This window comes from Cebidichthys violaceus, unplaced genomic scaffold (genome assembly GCF_023349555.1).
Source record: "Cebidichthys violaceus isolate CVI_PGR_0920_01 unplaced genomic scaffold, fCebVio1.0.p SCAF_29, whole genome shotgun sequence".
NCBI lineage: Eukaryota > Metazoa > Chordata > Actinopteri > Perciformes > Stichaeidae > Cebidichthys > Cebidichthys violaceus.
In genome coordinates, this window is record NW_027176472.1 from 1,133,389 (window position 1) to 1,150,294 (window position 16,906).

General features: G+C 42.0%; 2 protein-coding genes across 3 annotated transcripts in view; one reads left to right on the forward strand and one right to left on the reverse strand.

The window, feature by feature from the left end:
* Positions 1-16,906, forward strand: part of cenpp (centromere protein P) — a 76,943-nt gene that overhangs the window by 9,299 nt on the left and 50,738 nt on the right. The window lies entirely within an intron of this gene.
* ogna (osteoglycin, paralog a) lies at positions 1,740-9,919 on the reverse strand. Its single transcript, XM_068722141.1, has 6 exons — positions 9,654-9,919; positions 7,208-7,271; positions 6,506-6,670; positions 5,087-5,289; positions 4,255-4,347; positions 1,740-4,056 (listed from the first exon to the last, which is right to left on the reverse strand). The coding sequence occupies exons 1-6, from the start codon at positions 9,807-9,809 to the stop codon at positions 3,886-3,888; spliced, it is 852 nt and encodes a 283-aa protein (XP_068578242.1). The 5' UTR covers positions 9,810-9,919; the 3' UTR covers positions 1,740-3,885.

Here is a 16,906-nt window from a genome sequence, read left to right on the forward strand (position 1 = left end):
TCATCCTCTGCTTGACTCCTGCTGGGTTTCACCCTCATCCATCAGTGGAGGAGCCTCGTTGTCTTGTCCAGCGTAGAGCCCAGGGGGACAAGGTTTCTCTTTGTGGTCCAGAAGGTGCTGACATCGTGTTTTATATTTCAAAACATGAAGATACGAACGCCTCCAAAAATGTCAGTTTTGTTTGCAAAAGTGCTTAGATTCAGGCCGACTGCAGGTCATTAGTGCGGGCATGATAAACATCAGGGTGGGACTTTATTGAAGAGGTAGCAGCAAAATGTCAAATAGTAAATCAAGCTGCTGAAGCAATATGGAACTTTTTCTCCTGTTTACTTAGAGAATGTAAAGTTCTGCCAAGTTGGCTGAGCTGAAGGAGGATTAACCCACATTTTCCATATTGGCCCGCGTGCTCCAAACTCCTATTTTGCTTCGGTTGCCTTTTCTTCGGCGTTATTATGGAAAAATGTATCTCCCGTTGTAACTGGTCGACTGTAATGTGGGCAGTGCCTCGTTTTCTGATTTCCACACTTTAATGACACACAGACTTAAATATGTATTTTGAGGAATAAACAAAAATATAAAACACAAAGAAGTCTCATGCAATCCAGGAATCAGAACATTCTTTCGTTGCTGGTTGACCACAAGATTAAGCAGCCAGTCAGTGTAGGACTACAGGACTGCAGGTGATGGTTACAAACCACACACATTCACGAGCATGACTGCATGTGCAGACTCTGCAGTCAGCCACAGGGAATGGCGTAATGCACAACTTACCAATGTTAGCTAGAGCTCTATTTATATTTGTACGGTTCATATCTATAGGTTTAAAATATTCAATATCTTTCCATATTTGCCTCCTGATTCAACATAAATATAATTGTGGTTGCAATTAAAGGACCTACTGTAAACCAGATGTTGTCAAACTGCCTCTGCCATTATCAGTATAGCTAATGGCTTAAATGGCCACTTTAGGCTGGTTCCAAAGGCAAGTCAATCCCCATAGAGCCTCATGTTAAAATGTAAAGAAATGGACAATTTACAGCGTGGTACAGAGAGAAAAACAAGTCTTTTACAGCGTCTATAGCCATTCCCCTGTTTATGACAGCTGTACTGTGGTGACTTTGTATATAACTCACCTGTTTAAATTATATTGAGGCTTAAAGTTAGGCATAATTGTGGGCATGGCTGCTTTGAGGGACAGGTTGGTGTCGCACCAGGTCACTAGCTGCTTTCAGCTCCACAAACAATCCACCTCTTTGTAGTTACTGCCGCCCCACTCTGAGCTTCATAGCGGCTCTTCAGAAGCCTGAGGGTGACGTCACGGAGACTACTTCAGTATTTTACACAGTCTACGGTTTTCTCCTAAAAGTTTCTAATGATTGGTCACAGTGAAGACAACTTTGAAGAAGATAAAAATAAATAAGTTTCAGTTATCTGCTGCTTTTCAGAAACGGCAGAAAGACATCTTCACTGCTAACCTTCAGCTAATTACAGTCACCATCGTAGCTCGATATGTCCTGATCAGGTATGAACTCTGTGTACTTTTGGAGTGGTGCGATCAACAGGTGAAATCTGAACTACAACAGGACTCCCAGAACCACTGCATATAATATATAATTGTAGTTTTCTATTCTGCCAGTACCTCTACATTAGGCTAAATACTAAGAATAACATTCATTGCATGTGAAGCAGCCTCCGACAATAGTTCCAAACACATTTTAATTTAAAAAGTTTGACTTTATTAAAACATCCATGTCACATACACCTCTTCCTGTACACCACTGTCTTATTCACATCAGTAATAATTTATAAGTAATCTTTATTACTGGAGGGGAAGAGTAAGGGACACAAGCAAGACATTTTAAAAGCAGACAAAATACAAAGGAGTAACTTTCACATTACTATAGTTCATAGATACATTGTTTCCCAGTTCACTTCAACCCGGAGTCTATAAATTAAAAAAACAAAGTGAAGCTAAGTCACAAAACGCTTAAGAAAGCCTGCAGATGAACAGGTCTACGTGGCCATTAGCCTTTATAGAGAGGCCTTATAATGGAGTAATTAAAAGTGAAATAAATTCACACAATAGCCGAGCAAAACCCAGAGGGTTGTGTTCATTTCTAGTCATTTTCTGAGAGAAAAGTATATACAGACTGTCTTTGTACGTCAGGACAATCTAGTGTGTGTCAGCCGTCTAAGTCAGCTGGGATCTATAGTCTCAAAGCAACATATGATGTATGAGAAATAATAACTACGCTCACAGACTACTTCCTTTAAGTGCCATTTCAGAAACGTCTCACCGTCATGTGACGAGGTTTAAAAAGATACTGCGGTATCTTCTATCTTACAGTCGCCAAGACTCAAAATGAATCTAATATTGAAATGTGATTTACCCCCGAAACATCTAAAATGGTCACATTTCAACATTTCCATTTAGTATGTCAGGTAAAACCTCTATTTTCAAAGTGTTACAGTATGTGTTAGCGACAATTTTAGTCTGGAAATTTAAAAAATGAAGCATGCAACAACATTAATACACATGATCAAAAACTGCACTCCAGTCATGTATTTTTTCACGGGCGTCTGTCCAAACGAAACTCCTGATGACCCACGATGGGTCCGTTAAAAGCACTCGTCGTAACGTTCTAAAACATTTAGTTGTTTAATTAAATGTAAAACCTTGAAATGAGAGGTTTTACATTAGTATAAGATAATTGTTTTGGACAGCAAAAATTGGCAAAAGATATCTAGAAGGTTTTAATAATATCTTGAATTTAATAAAATGTTAAAAAATGTCTATTTTAAAATTTGCTCCCCAAAAAGTTTTTGTTGTGTTTTTTTGAAATACAGGTAGTTACAAGTGTGTGTGTGTGTGTGTGTGTGTGTGTGTGTGTGTGTGTGTGTGTGTGTGTGTGTGTGTGTGTGTGTGTGTGTGTGTGTGTGTGTGTGTGTGTGTGTGTGTGTGTGTGTGTGTGTGTGTGTGTTGGTTCAAAGTCACCAGCAGTGTGTTTAGTCTCATTCATGTAGGTCGTACAGTGTCAGGTCAAAATGAAACGATACATTGGACTCTGGTTGTAGAGGTGTTGACTCCTCCCACTCATTTGAAGGGTCCCATCAGTTCCACACCTTCAGTTGAAAGAAGACGGTTTCACCTGTGGTGTTCTCTGAGCCGGTGGCCTCAATTTATTTTTTCAGTTATTAGTCACGTACCGATCCACAGTCACGGCTTCATTATGCTTCAAACAAAGAGCTTGTACAAGTTATTAACATCATCCGATGATCAAATTAAAATGATTTCTCAATCTCTTTCATCACTTTTTCTTGGGGAGATTTGTCTGTAAGTGTGTGTTGTTTTCCCCATTTGTATGATTTAACGTGCCAAGACTACGTCATGATTCAGAGGACACAGCGGAGGAGGCCATGACTACTCTTCATCCTGCCTTTCAGTGAGGATATTCAGAACGAGCAGAAATGCTAATTTTGACGTGGTCAGACAAACCAGTTTGTTTGAAGCATATTGAGGCTTTCACACCGTTTCTCAGGTGCTTTTTGATCTAATTCATGTGACTGTGGCTCTTAACAACTCGTGTGCAACTTCCTGCCAAAGGTTTAAATGGCTGGATCTCCTCACCAATCAGTAGAACTGAAAACAACCAGAGTAGAGAAACTCCCTCAATTCTACACCTTCAGTCCAGTGAATGGTTTGATTTCGACCTGACAATGTCACAAACTGTTTGTAGGTTTGCTGAAGTAAAAACATTGACACTTTCATCCCCGCCGTGGGACCAGCACCCCAAAATCCAGAACGTCAAGGTATCCCCCTCGCACTTTGTTGTGGGAAAGCTGCTCCATCAGCAACAAAGGGGCTACAGTAAAGTCTCCGCCTCGTCAGCGATACCGTCCGACAGGCAGTACCTTCATACAGGTGAAGCTGTCGGGGTACTTGGACAGCACCACGGGGTTCCCGTCCATACGGACCTCGCTGAGGCTAGGTCGTAGGTAGTAGGTGTCATTGGCCCTGCAGAAGGTGTTTACGTTGACATCAGTGATGTTGTTGTTCTGGAAGAAATAGATACGATGTCAAGACGGTACCAGAGGGAATCTTAGCTGGTAGAATCGATTAGTCTCACTCACTACGATCTTGCAAAAAAACATGAATGTCATCAATTTTGAATTAATTCTAGAACACCATAGCAATAAGAGGGTCACACGTTTCTGAAGTCAATGTATTTGTGTATATTTTAGCAGGATTCAAACCTGTAGATGTAAGATCCGGACACCGTCTGGGATCTGTGGAACAGCTTCCAGCTGGTTGTCAGCCAGGTACAGGTTGCCCAGCTTGGTCATTTTCTGTTGGGGGAAACAAATTCACACCATGAGAAACCCGGTAGATTCAGCTGATTTGTTAGGAGTTGTCCTATCCCTGTGTGGGAGGTGAAAAAGTGTATTTATATACATGTTATACTTTCAGCATGCCTGACTATAAACCAGATATACTTCTGGAATAGCAAAGTCGTGAGTTATGGGGATCTGTGAACATTTTGTGATTTAAATGAAAGATTGATATCAATCTTACTCACTAAATATTCATTCCACAAACAGACATTTAGTGATTTTAGTGAGAGTTATGAGTAGCATCTATTTCATGTTGAACACCAGCCAGGTGTGGTGAGTGTGTACAGCTTCCTGAAATCTTGTCACCACACTGAGGTTGTTTGGTACCATTGGACCATTGTGGCTGTGCAGAGAGCAAAACCCAAACCTGTGCTCACCAACAGTATCCGGAAACCTGCGCGGTAGCTGGAGCTGCTGCACAGATGTACTGGTTGGATGGATTTACTGTCAAATAAGAGTATTTCCTAAAATGTTGACGTATCTAATAAGGGCTGACCCCTCTTAGTCGATCTGTCGACTAACGGGTCGTTTCTTTAAACCTTTTTTGACTCATTTCCAGGACACTTATGAACACATCTCTGGTAAACACAAGATTTGATTCACATGACACAGCACAGGATGTGGACCGTCACATCTTCATCTTCACTCGCATCAGTAATGATTGAGATGGATGGATGGATGGATGGATGTTTACCTTGAAGGTGTTTGCTTTGACACCCTTGGTTTTGAGGAGGTTGTAGTTGGCGTTGAAAGATTTGAGTTTGGCAGGAAGCATAGGAAGTTTGACCAGTTTGTTCTCAGCCAGATTCAATTCCTCCAGCAGGGTCAGCTTAGAGAACGCCCCGTCTTCAATCTCTGAGATCATGTTCCCTGTCAGGTCAATCCTCTTCAGAGTCACTGTTGATGAATGTAAAAGAATCTGTTAATGCCATTGTAGCCATTTTAGCCGTCTCACTTTCTTTTGTTGAACAATATTTCTGACTGGTTATGCATTTCAGTTCCATTTCAAAAAGGGTGGGAAGTTAACCGGCCGACGAGCTGTAGAGCTGCTGGTCGCAGATAAAAGTACAGCTTACACTGACAACAGGTGGTCACTAATCACAGCACTTGCAGGTTTGAGCATTCTTTGTTGTTTTTTTAAACACATAGACATATAACCAAATAACCAGCTAAATCGTTCGACCAAGACCCTATTGAGAGGGGCATTTTTAAAAATAGTTTTATGATCTAGCATTCCTGCTTTGTTATCAATCCAGTTGACATCCAGATATCTCTGAGGTCTCCCATTGGTCCAGGGAAATGATGAGGTCTTTGTCTAGTCTAAACATTTTCCTTTTTTTACCAAAATTGTGACGTGCTGCTTACAATAATTACCGGGAAGTTAATATATGATATGATTGTTATGATTTATCACCTGATGAGCTGAATCCGACCAATCGTGATTCAACTCTTTTCATTAATAATATAGTTATTAGACGACTTCAAACAATTGCCTCGCTCATTAAATATGTGGCCTTTCTGTCAGCTCACTGCTCATGAATGACTTTTGATATATGATATATGTGAACAGGTGTCACTGCATTTGGTGAGCTCAGAGTCCCTTCGTTATGTTGTTTTAGAAGACAAATGCAGCTTAAAATGTGTCCGTTAGCTTTACCCTGTTTATTACAGTACACCTTACGTCGCTACGCTGACGACACGCAGCTATTCCCCCTTAAAGGCGCACTGCAGTGATTCACTTTTCCATAAAGTTTGGAAACTATATAGAGACAGATTTTTTAAAAACGGTCATCTGTGCAGCAGAAGCCAAGAAGATATCCTAACTTTTAGTTTCAAGTTTGGGTCAAGCCCCAAAAACACTGCATCCTACATTTTCCATAATCGTTAATAAACACCCACGTCTTTCAAACTCCACACCTCCAGTTTATAAAGCCGGCTACCTGTTATGATTTGGTAGTCTCTAAGCTGAGATAACCCTGATGATGCTACAAGGGCTCTCTGTAAATAATACCATTTGAAATGTATAAAATGTAGATCAAAATACTAGACAAAGATAGACAAACCATTTGCTTTCAATCAAACAGCTCGTGATGGAGACAATTTCCAGACTCACCAATGCCGTCAAAATCTTTGGTGCTGATCTTCTTGATCTTGTTGAAGCGGGCATACAGGTACGCCGTCTCTTTAGGCAAGGTGGGGACGCTGGTCATGTCTGGACTGACCTCCTCACAGTACACTGAACCAGTCAGACACACACACAGCAGGCAGGTGGGCAGGTCTGCAACACACAAAGGCACAACACAAACATCCAGCCTTCTTCAGAATACGCTGTAGTCGCAGCACTTCTAACAACCGTTAATCCAGCTCAACGTGATTCAGACCATCTAACATCTGGAATCTCCTCAGACACTGGTCTACGTTCAGACGCTCTGATAGATTACTCCTCGCTGTTCCACGAGCCCAGTCACATTTATGTGTAGATACATATAATTTGACCCTCTTACCTTCATTTATTCTAGTTCCTTTCAGAACCTAAAGTAACAGGTATCAAGCTAGGGTATGAGTTCCCCAAATCCTTCTTTTTTAGATTATTATGAACCTCACTTTGGAGGCAACCCACCAAGCTTTTGTATTTGCAGTTTTCCAACAAACACAACCTTGTTTAACTTGTTCTGAGAACAATGCTTCTTCTTTGAGTGTCTTTCTCAGACCTTCAAACCATTAACAGACCGACTCAAAGCATCTCAAAAGCAGTTTTAAACTCCCCCCTATCAATTTAAATTGGATGTTCTTGGTAAACATGAGTTTCTCTTACCGGAGGCGTCTCCTCCCTGGTCGATTGGGCCGTCATCAGGTTCATCAGCAAGAGGCAGCGCCCTCTGCAAGAGAAAACATGGCCTCTTCATACAGCGGACAAATCATTGGAGAGAGCAAAACATTGACACTGCCAGGGTTAGGAGGTCAGGTTTGGAAATATGCTAACACATTACAAGTTTTGGGTAGAAACCAAATGAGGACGGAAACAAAATCTCAAATATCTGTACTTTCCTGTGCTTAGCTTCAGCATGGAGTCTCTTTGGTAACACTAGCATGTAAGAGGGGAAATAGCTCAACCAGTGCAGTTAAACAAGACGGTCAGGTTTTGGTTAGTGATTCTCCCACAAGATGGTCTTCATTAAGTCTCGTTAACAATGAACTGTGATCAGTGGAGGTGATAATTGAACATGTGATGTTAATTATTAGAACTTTAGTCTGTTAGAGACACTGTCGGGTCTGATAAATTAAGGCTAAGTGGGCATTCAGATCGTAAACACCACTGTTTAAATAAAACAACATAGGATGTGTTTGTGTTAGTGGAGTAGTGTTGCTACAAGTGAAAAGATGAAATGTGATTTTCAAAACGTCCAGTTTCAGTAACGGATCAACGAGTTTTTAAAGTTCTATCAACACCAAAACACTGTATAGCAGAATGTTTCAACTCTGGCAAGTTATCACGGCGATAATAACTTTATCCTCCGTTTACACAAGCTTCAGATTATCAGTGGAATTGCACCGTTCATGTTACAAAGTCATCTCCCAGGAATGTGTGCTGGGATGTATTCGATTGGCACGTTGTTGGATGATATTTCCACAGAAGTTTAGTCAGGTTCAACATTTGTGCTGCGTTGCTTTGGCCAGAGGCCTCATCATCCCTGTTGTGTCACCACAGATCTGATCGATGTGAAGGAGGAGGCTGTGATTTGTGGCACAGTTCTGCTGTCGGTCTGAACACAGACTCCATTCAGTACCAATGAACTCAGCTTTATATTCCACAGCTGACCACCACTGTTATTACTGAACCGCAGTGTTGAAGACATTTTTTTCCTTTTTGTCTCGATGACTTATTGATTTCAATTGACACTGTTCATCCTGATCTTCATCTCTTGTGGATAAGTAACCATACCTGGTCGTTACATCTTTTCAAAAGGGCTGACATGTAGCAGCCAATGAGAATCAGATTGGTTTGAGGGTTTTGTGCATTCTTGGCCTCTGACCCTAAGAGCCTTTAGAGCCTCCTGAGACCCTTCAATTACATCCGTCAGCCTGAGGACCTTTGGATGTGTGGAGAGCTCCAAATCGTTTAACTGGTGGTGCCTTCATCAGCAATAAGCTACTCAACACTGACGCTCATGAATCTGAGGGCTTATCTGTGGGGTTGCAACCAAAGCATCTTTGCAAACATTCAGCCAGAGATTGATCAGTAAACTAGCTGCTGATGAAAGAACCCTGCACCACCATGGGTCTGATGGTTGCTCAGTTTGTCCTCCATCATCAAGGCCTGGCTCTCTGAACTAACGGAGTGGACCTCAAACCAATCAAAGGGAAGAAACAGGAACTTCCCACATTTTGTATTAAACCGTTGGCCTGAATGAAGCTCGTGGTTCACTGTAGCAGCAGAAGAGGTTATGAGGCCTGTCTCTTAAAGGTCTGGCACCGGCGTCTTGAATAAAAAAAAACAGCTGGTCCCAGGATAGTTTGTGGGTTTTTATGTCTCCCTGAGGATAAACCAGACCAGACTCTGGTTTTGGTTTGTCCAACTATCTCTTGAAGAGGTTAGTGTGGTTGGTTGACGGCTAGTGTGGTTTGCTTCAGGGTTCGGTCTGTCTGGTGGGAAAACAAGTCAGACACAGCAAGGTGTGTGTGTGTGTGTGTGTGTGTGTGTGTGTGTGTGTGTGTGTGTGTGTGTGTGTGTGTGTGTGTGTGTGTGTGTGTGTGTGTGTGTGTGTGTGTGTGTGTGTTGAAACTGAGCTGAATGAATTATCTGATAGAGGAGGACGGTGAAGTGCTGACAGTTTCTGTCAGTAGCAAGTAGGAGAAGACAAATGAACCGACTAAACCATGAGATCTATGACTAGCTTTTAGAATAATGTTCCTGTGCCTCATTGCTTTTAAATATTCCCAGCTAATAAGCATGACTTAATTTCCCCTGGGGGTTAGTAAAGTCAAAGCTTATATCTTGTCCCTTTTTCTTTTTCTTCTGTCTGAACGATCTCATCTTACTTTGTCAGAGAACATTAGTCCGGTCTGACCAAAATCTGTCTTTGTTTTAAATTTAATTCTATACACAGTATCGCATATCTACTCAACAACTCACCACATCTGCTGACATTAGACTAATTGTGAAAAAAAAGTGTAAACAAATTACCTTTTTTTGTGTCAGAGTTATTGAAAAGAACAATTCTTTTGGCAAAGGAGTGTGACATAAGTAATAGAGTTCTTACCCTAGCCCTCCTTGATTTCAAGTGGTCAGTGAAGTATCCGTTCAGCTCCCTGCCAGGTACAGATCCCGGTATCAGCCGCGAGTCCTGGTCGGACCTCCTGGCCGAGGCCGCCACCAGCCAAGGCACCAGCACAGAGGTGAACAAGAGAGCCTTCATGCCGTCCAAAGCAGTGTGACGCCGACACCTCAGCTCGACTGAAAGCCTGCGTTTGGGTCAGCAGCTGCTCTCTGCTACAAGCCCCTGTTGGGATGTGTCAAATGACTGTATTTAAAGGCTGAAGCAGTAGCTTCCAGCAGACTGTTAAAGCAGAGTTTATAGAGCCAAGCACTTAACCCTTCCCTGACCACCCAGAGAGAGAGAGAGAGAGAGAGAGAGAGAGAGAGAGAGAGAGAGAGAGAGAGAGAGAGAGAGAGAGAGAGAGAGAGAGAGAGAGAGAGAGAGAGAGAGAGAGAGAGAGAGAGAGAGAGAGAGAGAGAGAGAGAGAGAGAGAGAGAGAGAGAGAGAGAGAGAGACACATATGGAAAAAGACAAAGCGTCAAAGAAAGAATAAAGTGTCCATTTTTTTTTCTTCTTCTGTTAAACGTCCCCTAAGTATGTACAGGGGGAAAAACACTGCTGAGCCAGCAGAAAGTTGACAACCACAGTGTGAGTGTGTTTTGTCAGGAGGAATGTCTGTGGTCTCTGCCCGGCCGCTCAGTAATGACTCGTAATAACCAACCTATCTTTCATTAGGCTGGATTAGTTCTCCTCTGGCTCTGTTTTTCTCTCGGCCGTCGGTCAGACGGACACATTTAGCGGCCGTCAGACGGACACTGATTATAGGTTAGATTTCATGTGATTTCTTTGGACCGACCAATGGTCGAATCTGCTCTCTGGACGCCGACTCCTCGGAGCGACTGAGGTTGAAGTTCCTCTGTGCTTCTGTCTCATTTTAAAATATCAACCAATAAAGCTTGTTCTGGAAAAGCAATGTTGTTTTTTTAGCTGTAATAGAGAGCTGCAGAAAGGAGTCCTAACTCGTAAATGAGTTATAGCTTTTCTTGCACTCCCGGCTCCCACTTCTCACAATTCAATGGATATTTTTTTAATGGTTTTTGGTTAAATGTCTGTGGTTAACACAAGCTTAAGAGATTCACACAGTAAATACTCTCTCGTGTGAATTCTGAAGCTTTTACGTGTCTTAAAAAAAGGCGGGTGTCGCCTTCACAGCCTCGTCGTGAAACTCGTACGGCCGCCGTCTCGCTCGTTTACAGCCTAACGTTAGCTTTTTACTTTTGCCGACTGCGTTCGTGCTTCAAAATGTTAAAAGCGGTGCTCGTTTGTAGAGATTATCTTGCTGAACAAAACTGGTAAGAGCTGATTTACTGCAATAAACCCAAATCCAATAGGAAAGTGACATTGGCTTTTTGACAACCATTGCGATGCTAACTTCAGATTGGTCTACAAAAATACATCATCCGTGCAGCACTCTGAGGATTGAATGTAATGTGGATACACAGTTACACAGTTACACCAAATCAAACTGCAGCGGCTGTGTGGTACAAGATGAGGGACGTGTTAGACGACGCTCTCCACCGTCGTCAAAACACCAAATGAGGCAATATCTTTTGGAAGAATGGTGTTCATCCCTGCAGCAGTTTCGCTGACTTGTCGAAATCTATGACCAAGAACATTGAAGCTGTTGCGAAGTTGCCGGGATCCAGATGTTTGAATCCCACACTCTACCGAGTTTGAGTGGACTGAACAACAGTTTTGAATTTGATATGACCTCATTGATTAACATTAATTTTACATATATGGCACGTCTTCTCAAAAGCACCCGACATCGTAGGCTGCGTCTCTGTGTGGGTGTAAATGGGTTCTTTGCACGGACTGAGTTTGTCTTCATCCATCTCACAGTTGTCTGATGTCTTTTCCATTGTTTGGCTATCGAAGCATCCAGGATTGTAGCCACTGACTAACGCATGTTTCACTGTACATGAGACTAAGTTTTAAATAAACCAACTGAGGACTCTGTTCATGAGACCGGACCCAGAACAGTCCAGCAGCAGCATTGGGTGTCCTAGTTGCTTCCTTCCTGATGTTGATGCGTCTTGAATGACAAAGTTAAGATGCTGCTCGTCTTTGAATATTTCTGACTCTCTGATCTGCTTTTTGATAATATAAATTTAATTTGGTTGTTTTACATAACAATAAGAACGACACGCACATCCCGTGCCCAATAGGAAGGATGCTGGATCAAAGAAAACATCCAGCAGAATTTAAACGGATAGAGCAGCAGTAACTAACTATATGGAAATAGACTGGATCATGTAAACTGGAGTTACCACACAGTCTTTTACCATACCAGGTGTAGAAAGACATCCTTGTTGATGTTTCTCATCTGCTGCGTTTTTTTTTTGCCACATTTAGGTCTAATAGTCTCGGCTCTTTATAGTTTTGGCAAACATCCGTGAGCAAAAAGTACATCATGAAGCATTTCCACGACGTGGCAGGAGATGTTGTGTGAATTAAAAGTCATAGTTTAGCTCAGCGTTAAAGTCGTTTGGTGTGAACGTTTCAAATGAACTTCACACCAATGACCAACGCTAAAACCTTAACACTAGAAACATCTGCACAAACAGTCGCATGCTTTCAGAGGCGCGCTATACTACGGACAAATCCAAAGTGTTTTAAATAGTAAGGTTTGAACAAAGGAAGTAGTGAGCATACGACTGGATAAATGAGACGCAGATGATACTGCACAAGTTGTGTTTAATGTTGGTTACTGTTGTTTAACGCGACTTCAGATTTACTTCAGTTGACTCCTTCAAAGAGTTAGGTTATCTTTAAGAGTTGAAGGAAACATGAGGTGAGTAACTGATGCACAAATGGTCATTTTGTGGGTGAAGTTCTCCTTTAAGATAGAAAAAGGTGAACCGGTTCTCAGTGGTCTGAGTGAACTCTAACCAGATCGGTGATCCCTGGAAGATGTTTTGAGAACATCTCTTTAATCAATGCATCTCTATGGTTTAATGTGTATCAGACCTCCACAGCCTCACGTTTTAAAAGAGTTATGGAGTGCGGTAGAGGCAATAACAATAAATAACTGCTAATATGATCAACACGCTAAAAAAAATGCCAGGAATTAATCAGAATCAGAATTACTGGAAAATAGAAAAAGGAAAAAGTTTATGGGAAATGCTTCCAACGCAAGAAAGGCCAAAAGATTCTAAGTAATAAAAAATGAAGAGACTGTACACTCAGTCTTTTCAACAGCTGTCGAGGTCCAGCTGTTCTTGGGTTGATTTCAACCTCGGTTGTCAAATCAGAGAGACGTTGGGCTTCCCCAGAGCACTTCTAAAGAATTTGCTGTTTTTTAAAAAGGTGTTGTCCCTAGACATGGTGACATGACAAGAGACAGTACTTCTCTATAAACAAGCAGAGCTAAAGAGCAAAAAAGCTGAAGTTTAACAGCACAACAGTTAAATAGAAAACATGTGACTATTTGAGCCTTCAAGAGGAGAGGAAAAAGAAGGGGCCCAGATATAAACATCCAAGGAACACGAGCCCGGACTGTTACAGGTGTGTTAGCAATTATGAACACCTTTAAACTTTTATGACTCTGGGAAGAGGGCCAGCGACTGGAGAATGTTTTTACTGTCACTAATTTTCTAGACCAGAGTTTGGCCTGTCAGGGTGGTTTCACTGGTATTCTATTGCGCAATAAAGCAAGTCAATGGGGGGAAAGCCACCCGCAACAGCAACCACCTAAACACGCACTATTTCTGTCATGTTAAGTGAGAAAGACTTTTTTTTTTTTACAAGCTTGGAATTTGTAAATCCTTGTGGGAACTAAAGAAAATGATGCTTTGCTCATTTATGATGCAATGTACTCATAAATGGCAGAAAAGTGCTAAATATCTGCAGATGAATACATGAGGGGATGATAATGTTGAATGTTAAACAGCTTGCAGTCCTCTTCCTCTTCGCAGCCTTCGTCGGTGCGTTGCTACGTTTCTCTGTGGGTTACGAGCAGCAACTCGACCCGCCGAACGGCGGTAAACTTGCGGTAGGAATCCTGTCGCCCGCGGTCATGTGTGTCCAATCCAAACAAAAAGAGGAGCCATTCATAAAGATGTTGTGCTGATGGTGCTCCATCACTCCAGAGAGGCACCTTTTTTAAAAAAGAAAAGGTCTGACAATCACAGTTTACAGAGTGATTGGCCCGCTGTGCAAAAAGGTATGAAAGCAGTCTGGGTTTGAACTTCTCTCTCAAGCTCTTCAGTTCGTCACTCAGCTAGCTCTGTCTGGATGCTGTAATCAATCCTACAGATAATCACATCACGTCCCTCTTCGATTGGTGACCAATCAGAACTGGTAGAAACACTTCAGCCATTAGATGTGACTGGTGCCGCAGTGTCAAAGCTAGTTAGTTTGAAGCACAATGTTCTGTCAACGCTCCTTCAACAGTTTTAACCGAACAAACGTATGTTGTTTTAATAAGAAATAAAAGTCTGATTTCATGCTGCTCTTTGCGCAGCTAGTTTTCTACTCAGTAGCAGCAACACAACGACAGGAGTTTGTTACCTCGCGGAGGAGTTGCTGGTGATCAGCCAGTCGTCTGCAGCTCTTCATCAGACGGCTCATTGCTCTTTCTTCTTCCTTTTACTCTTCACAAAGTTCAAAACTGTCCGCCGATCCGCCGTCTAGTTCTGTAGATGCATGTTTGATGAACGATCGCGGCCGCTCTGAGTCTCTTGATGAATACGTTGCATTTTTTTTAATGCGACTGCTTCACAATAAAAGCCACCCCATGTTTTGCCCGTTGGATGCTTTTAATGTGAAATGGCAGCAGCAGGAAATGTTCTAACTTACTAACTAACCGCCACAGTCTGATCCAGACGTCCATCATCTCCAACTAGTCATCGTACTGTAATTAACTGACAAACATCATTCTTTTGGATCCCTTCATTATATTATTATTATTATTATTATTATATTGATCAGCAGCACATTGTGTAACATAAGTTCTGTATCACATCAGTGTTTCTGGTCTCCTATTGGTGTTTCTGTTCCATTTGGACACGTTTCTACTTCCTAGTCATGTCGTCCTCATCCATACGGCTTAAAGTTCATCTTTGAGGGCTTCACAACATATAACATCCTCATCGTCTTGGTCCAGATGACATAATATCCTCACAAAGAAATGATACCTTACAAATGCTTCTTCATGCCATCAGAGAAGGTTTTGAGTCTTTAAAATGCTAATCAGCAAACTTATAAGACCAGTTGATTTGTTCCAGAGCGTCGTCGTAATCCTCGACGCCGCTCCGAACTCACCAATTTTCTCTCGTGTAACCACACTTGTCAGAACGTCGAGCTTTATTCTGGTTTATTTCTTCCGACGGCTGCAGTCGGCGTGCCGTTTAGCTGGGCTTTAGGCTGACGGGTGTAAGTGAGCGCTACGTAACGGCAGACTTGAAGCCAGGACGCACAAAACAACATATGTCAGTGAGTTTACTCCGCTCACACAGACGCCCATTTAACTGCAGGGTAACTTTCAACACCATGGACCACCTGGCCGGGCCATTAAACGACCTGGGTCTGCATGGGTCTGGCTGACAACCGACATGATGTATTGACCCTCCGCTGAGCGCCGCATGTTCTGGTCGTGACTTAGACACGTGCTCGCTTTGGGCTGACAGAATGTCTTTTATTTTAGCTGAGAGACTCGTTATGTAATGAGTGTTACATGGTTCAAACAAAATTATTTCCTTCAGTTCCCTTATTAGCCTCCATGTGAAGCTAAACCAAACAGCTCTGCACCTGTACAGAGCCTTTAGCCTCTTGTGGCTCATAGTTTAGTCTTTGCACAACGTTTGCTGGTTTAGTCTCTCTGCTCTTGTGAACCTTGTTTCCAGGCAGCTGATTTTAACTATCAAGCTCTGATGAAACCACCAGCACCAAACGTCCCACAGACAAAGAGACTGACTGGGGAAGAAAGTGGGAGAACTCAGGAGTTGGTGGTGACCAAACGGGAGCAAAAAGGAAAATGAATGTTTGACTTTAACTTTTTATCAACATAATGAGGAAAGGGGTGCAAAGACCTTTTTTCTTTCTTCTTTCTTACAAATACTGTATGTTAGCCTGAAAAAAACGTTAAAAGGAAGTTCTCTGAGCCCAAATATGAATTAATGCAGCTTTAAGGGGAACTTTAAAGGAGAAAGTTCTCCACAATGGAAGAGATGCACCTGTGCGTTGTGTGCACAGACCGGGAAAGGAAAAGTAAATTTCAAGCTCATTGGTTTATCAGAAGTAGTCCTGGCTGGACGTCCAGATTAGGAATGTTCCTCATGACTAATTATAAATGAAAGTTTAAACTTAGACTAGTTAACCAGTGTTAAAGTAAGAAAACACTCGGAACACCCGGTTTAGATCTATAGATCTAAATCTATAATATATTATAAAAGCCATTTGAAAACCGTTAATCAGATTTTCAGTAATTAAATCGTATTTCATCGACTAGTCGACTAATGGCGTACATCCCGAGTCCACATATGGAACTTGGTTTCCAAAGTGAGCCCGGACTGAAATGCATGAAATGGACATGATCTGTATGTTCATAGTGTTGAATTTAAGATCCTTTAAATGTACAAGCTCTGTGTTTGTCGTTCTCATTGTGACATTAATCTCTCTACATCTCAGTCATTCCCTCAAATGTTCCATCAGTGGAGTTGCTCAAGTTGTTTTACAAAGTTGAATTAGACTTTAGGTCCGTTTTACTGTAGGTCAACTCGGACGTTAAACTCTATTCTTTCTTCCAATTCACCACAGAAGTGAGTCTTTTTCCCGATGCCGAGCTTCGGTTCAAATACTGGCGCTCTGCCTCGGAATTCAGTCCCAGAGGATCCGAGGGACGTCCTGATGATTCAAACAGAACCACTGTAGCCTCCAAAGAGACCACCACTTTGGGTTTTTAGAAACAACAGGTTCCTTTTTAATTCCAACATATTCATTTTATTTTTTTTTCCAGAGCGCAGCTGCTAAAGATGAGGCTGTGTTGTTTTCCTGGACATTGAATGAGTAATGACTCCGCTTTAGTGGATGTAACTCGAGGCCCATCCCTATATAAAATATAAATACCATTCTATAACCGTTTTAAAAGTAGGGGAATTCCAACTATATATGCTTGCTGTGTATTCTACCTATGTGATGCTGTGGTGAAGACTATAGTGGAGCTGCTGCTGGAAACAGGACGGTTCCTGCTGTCG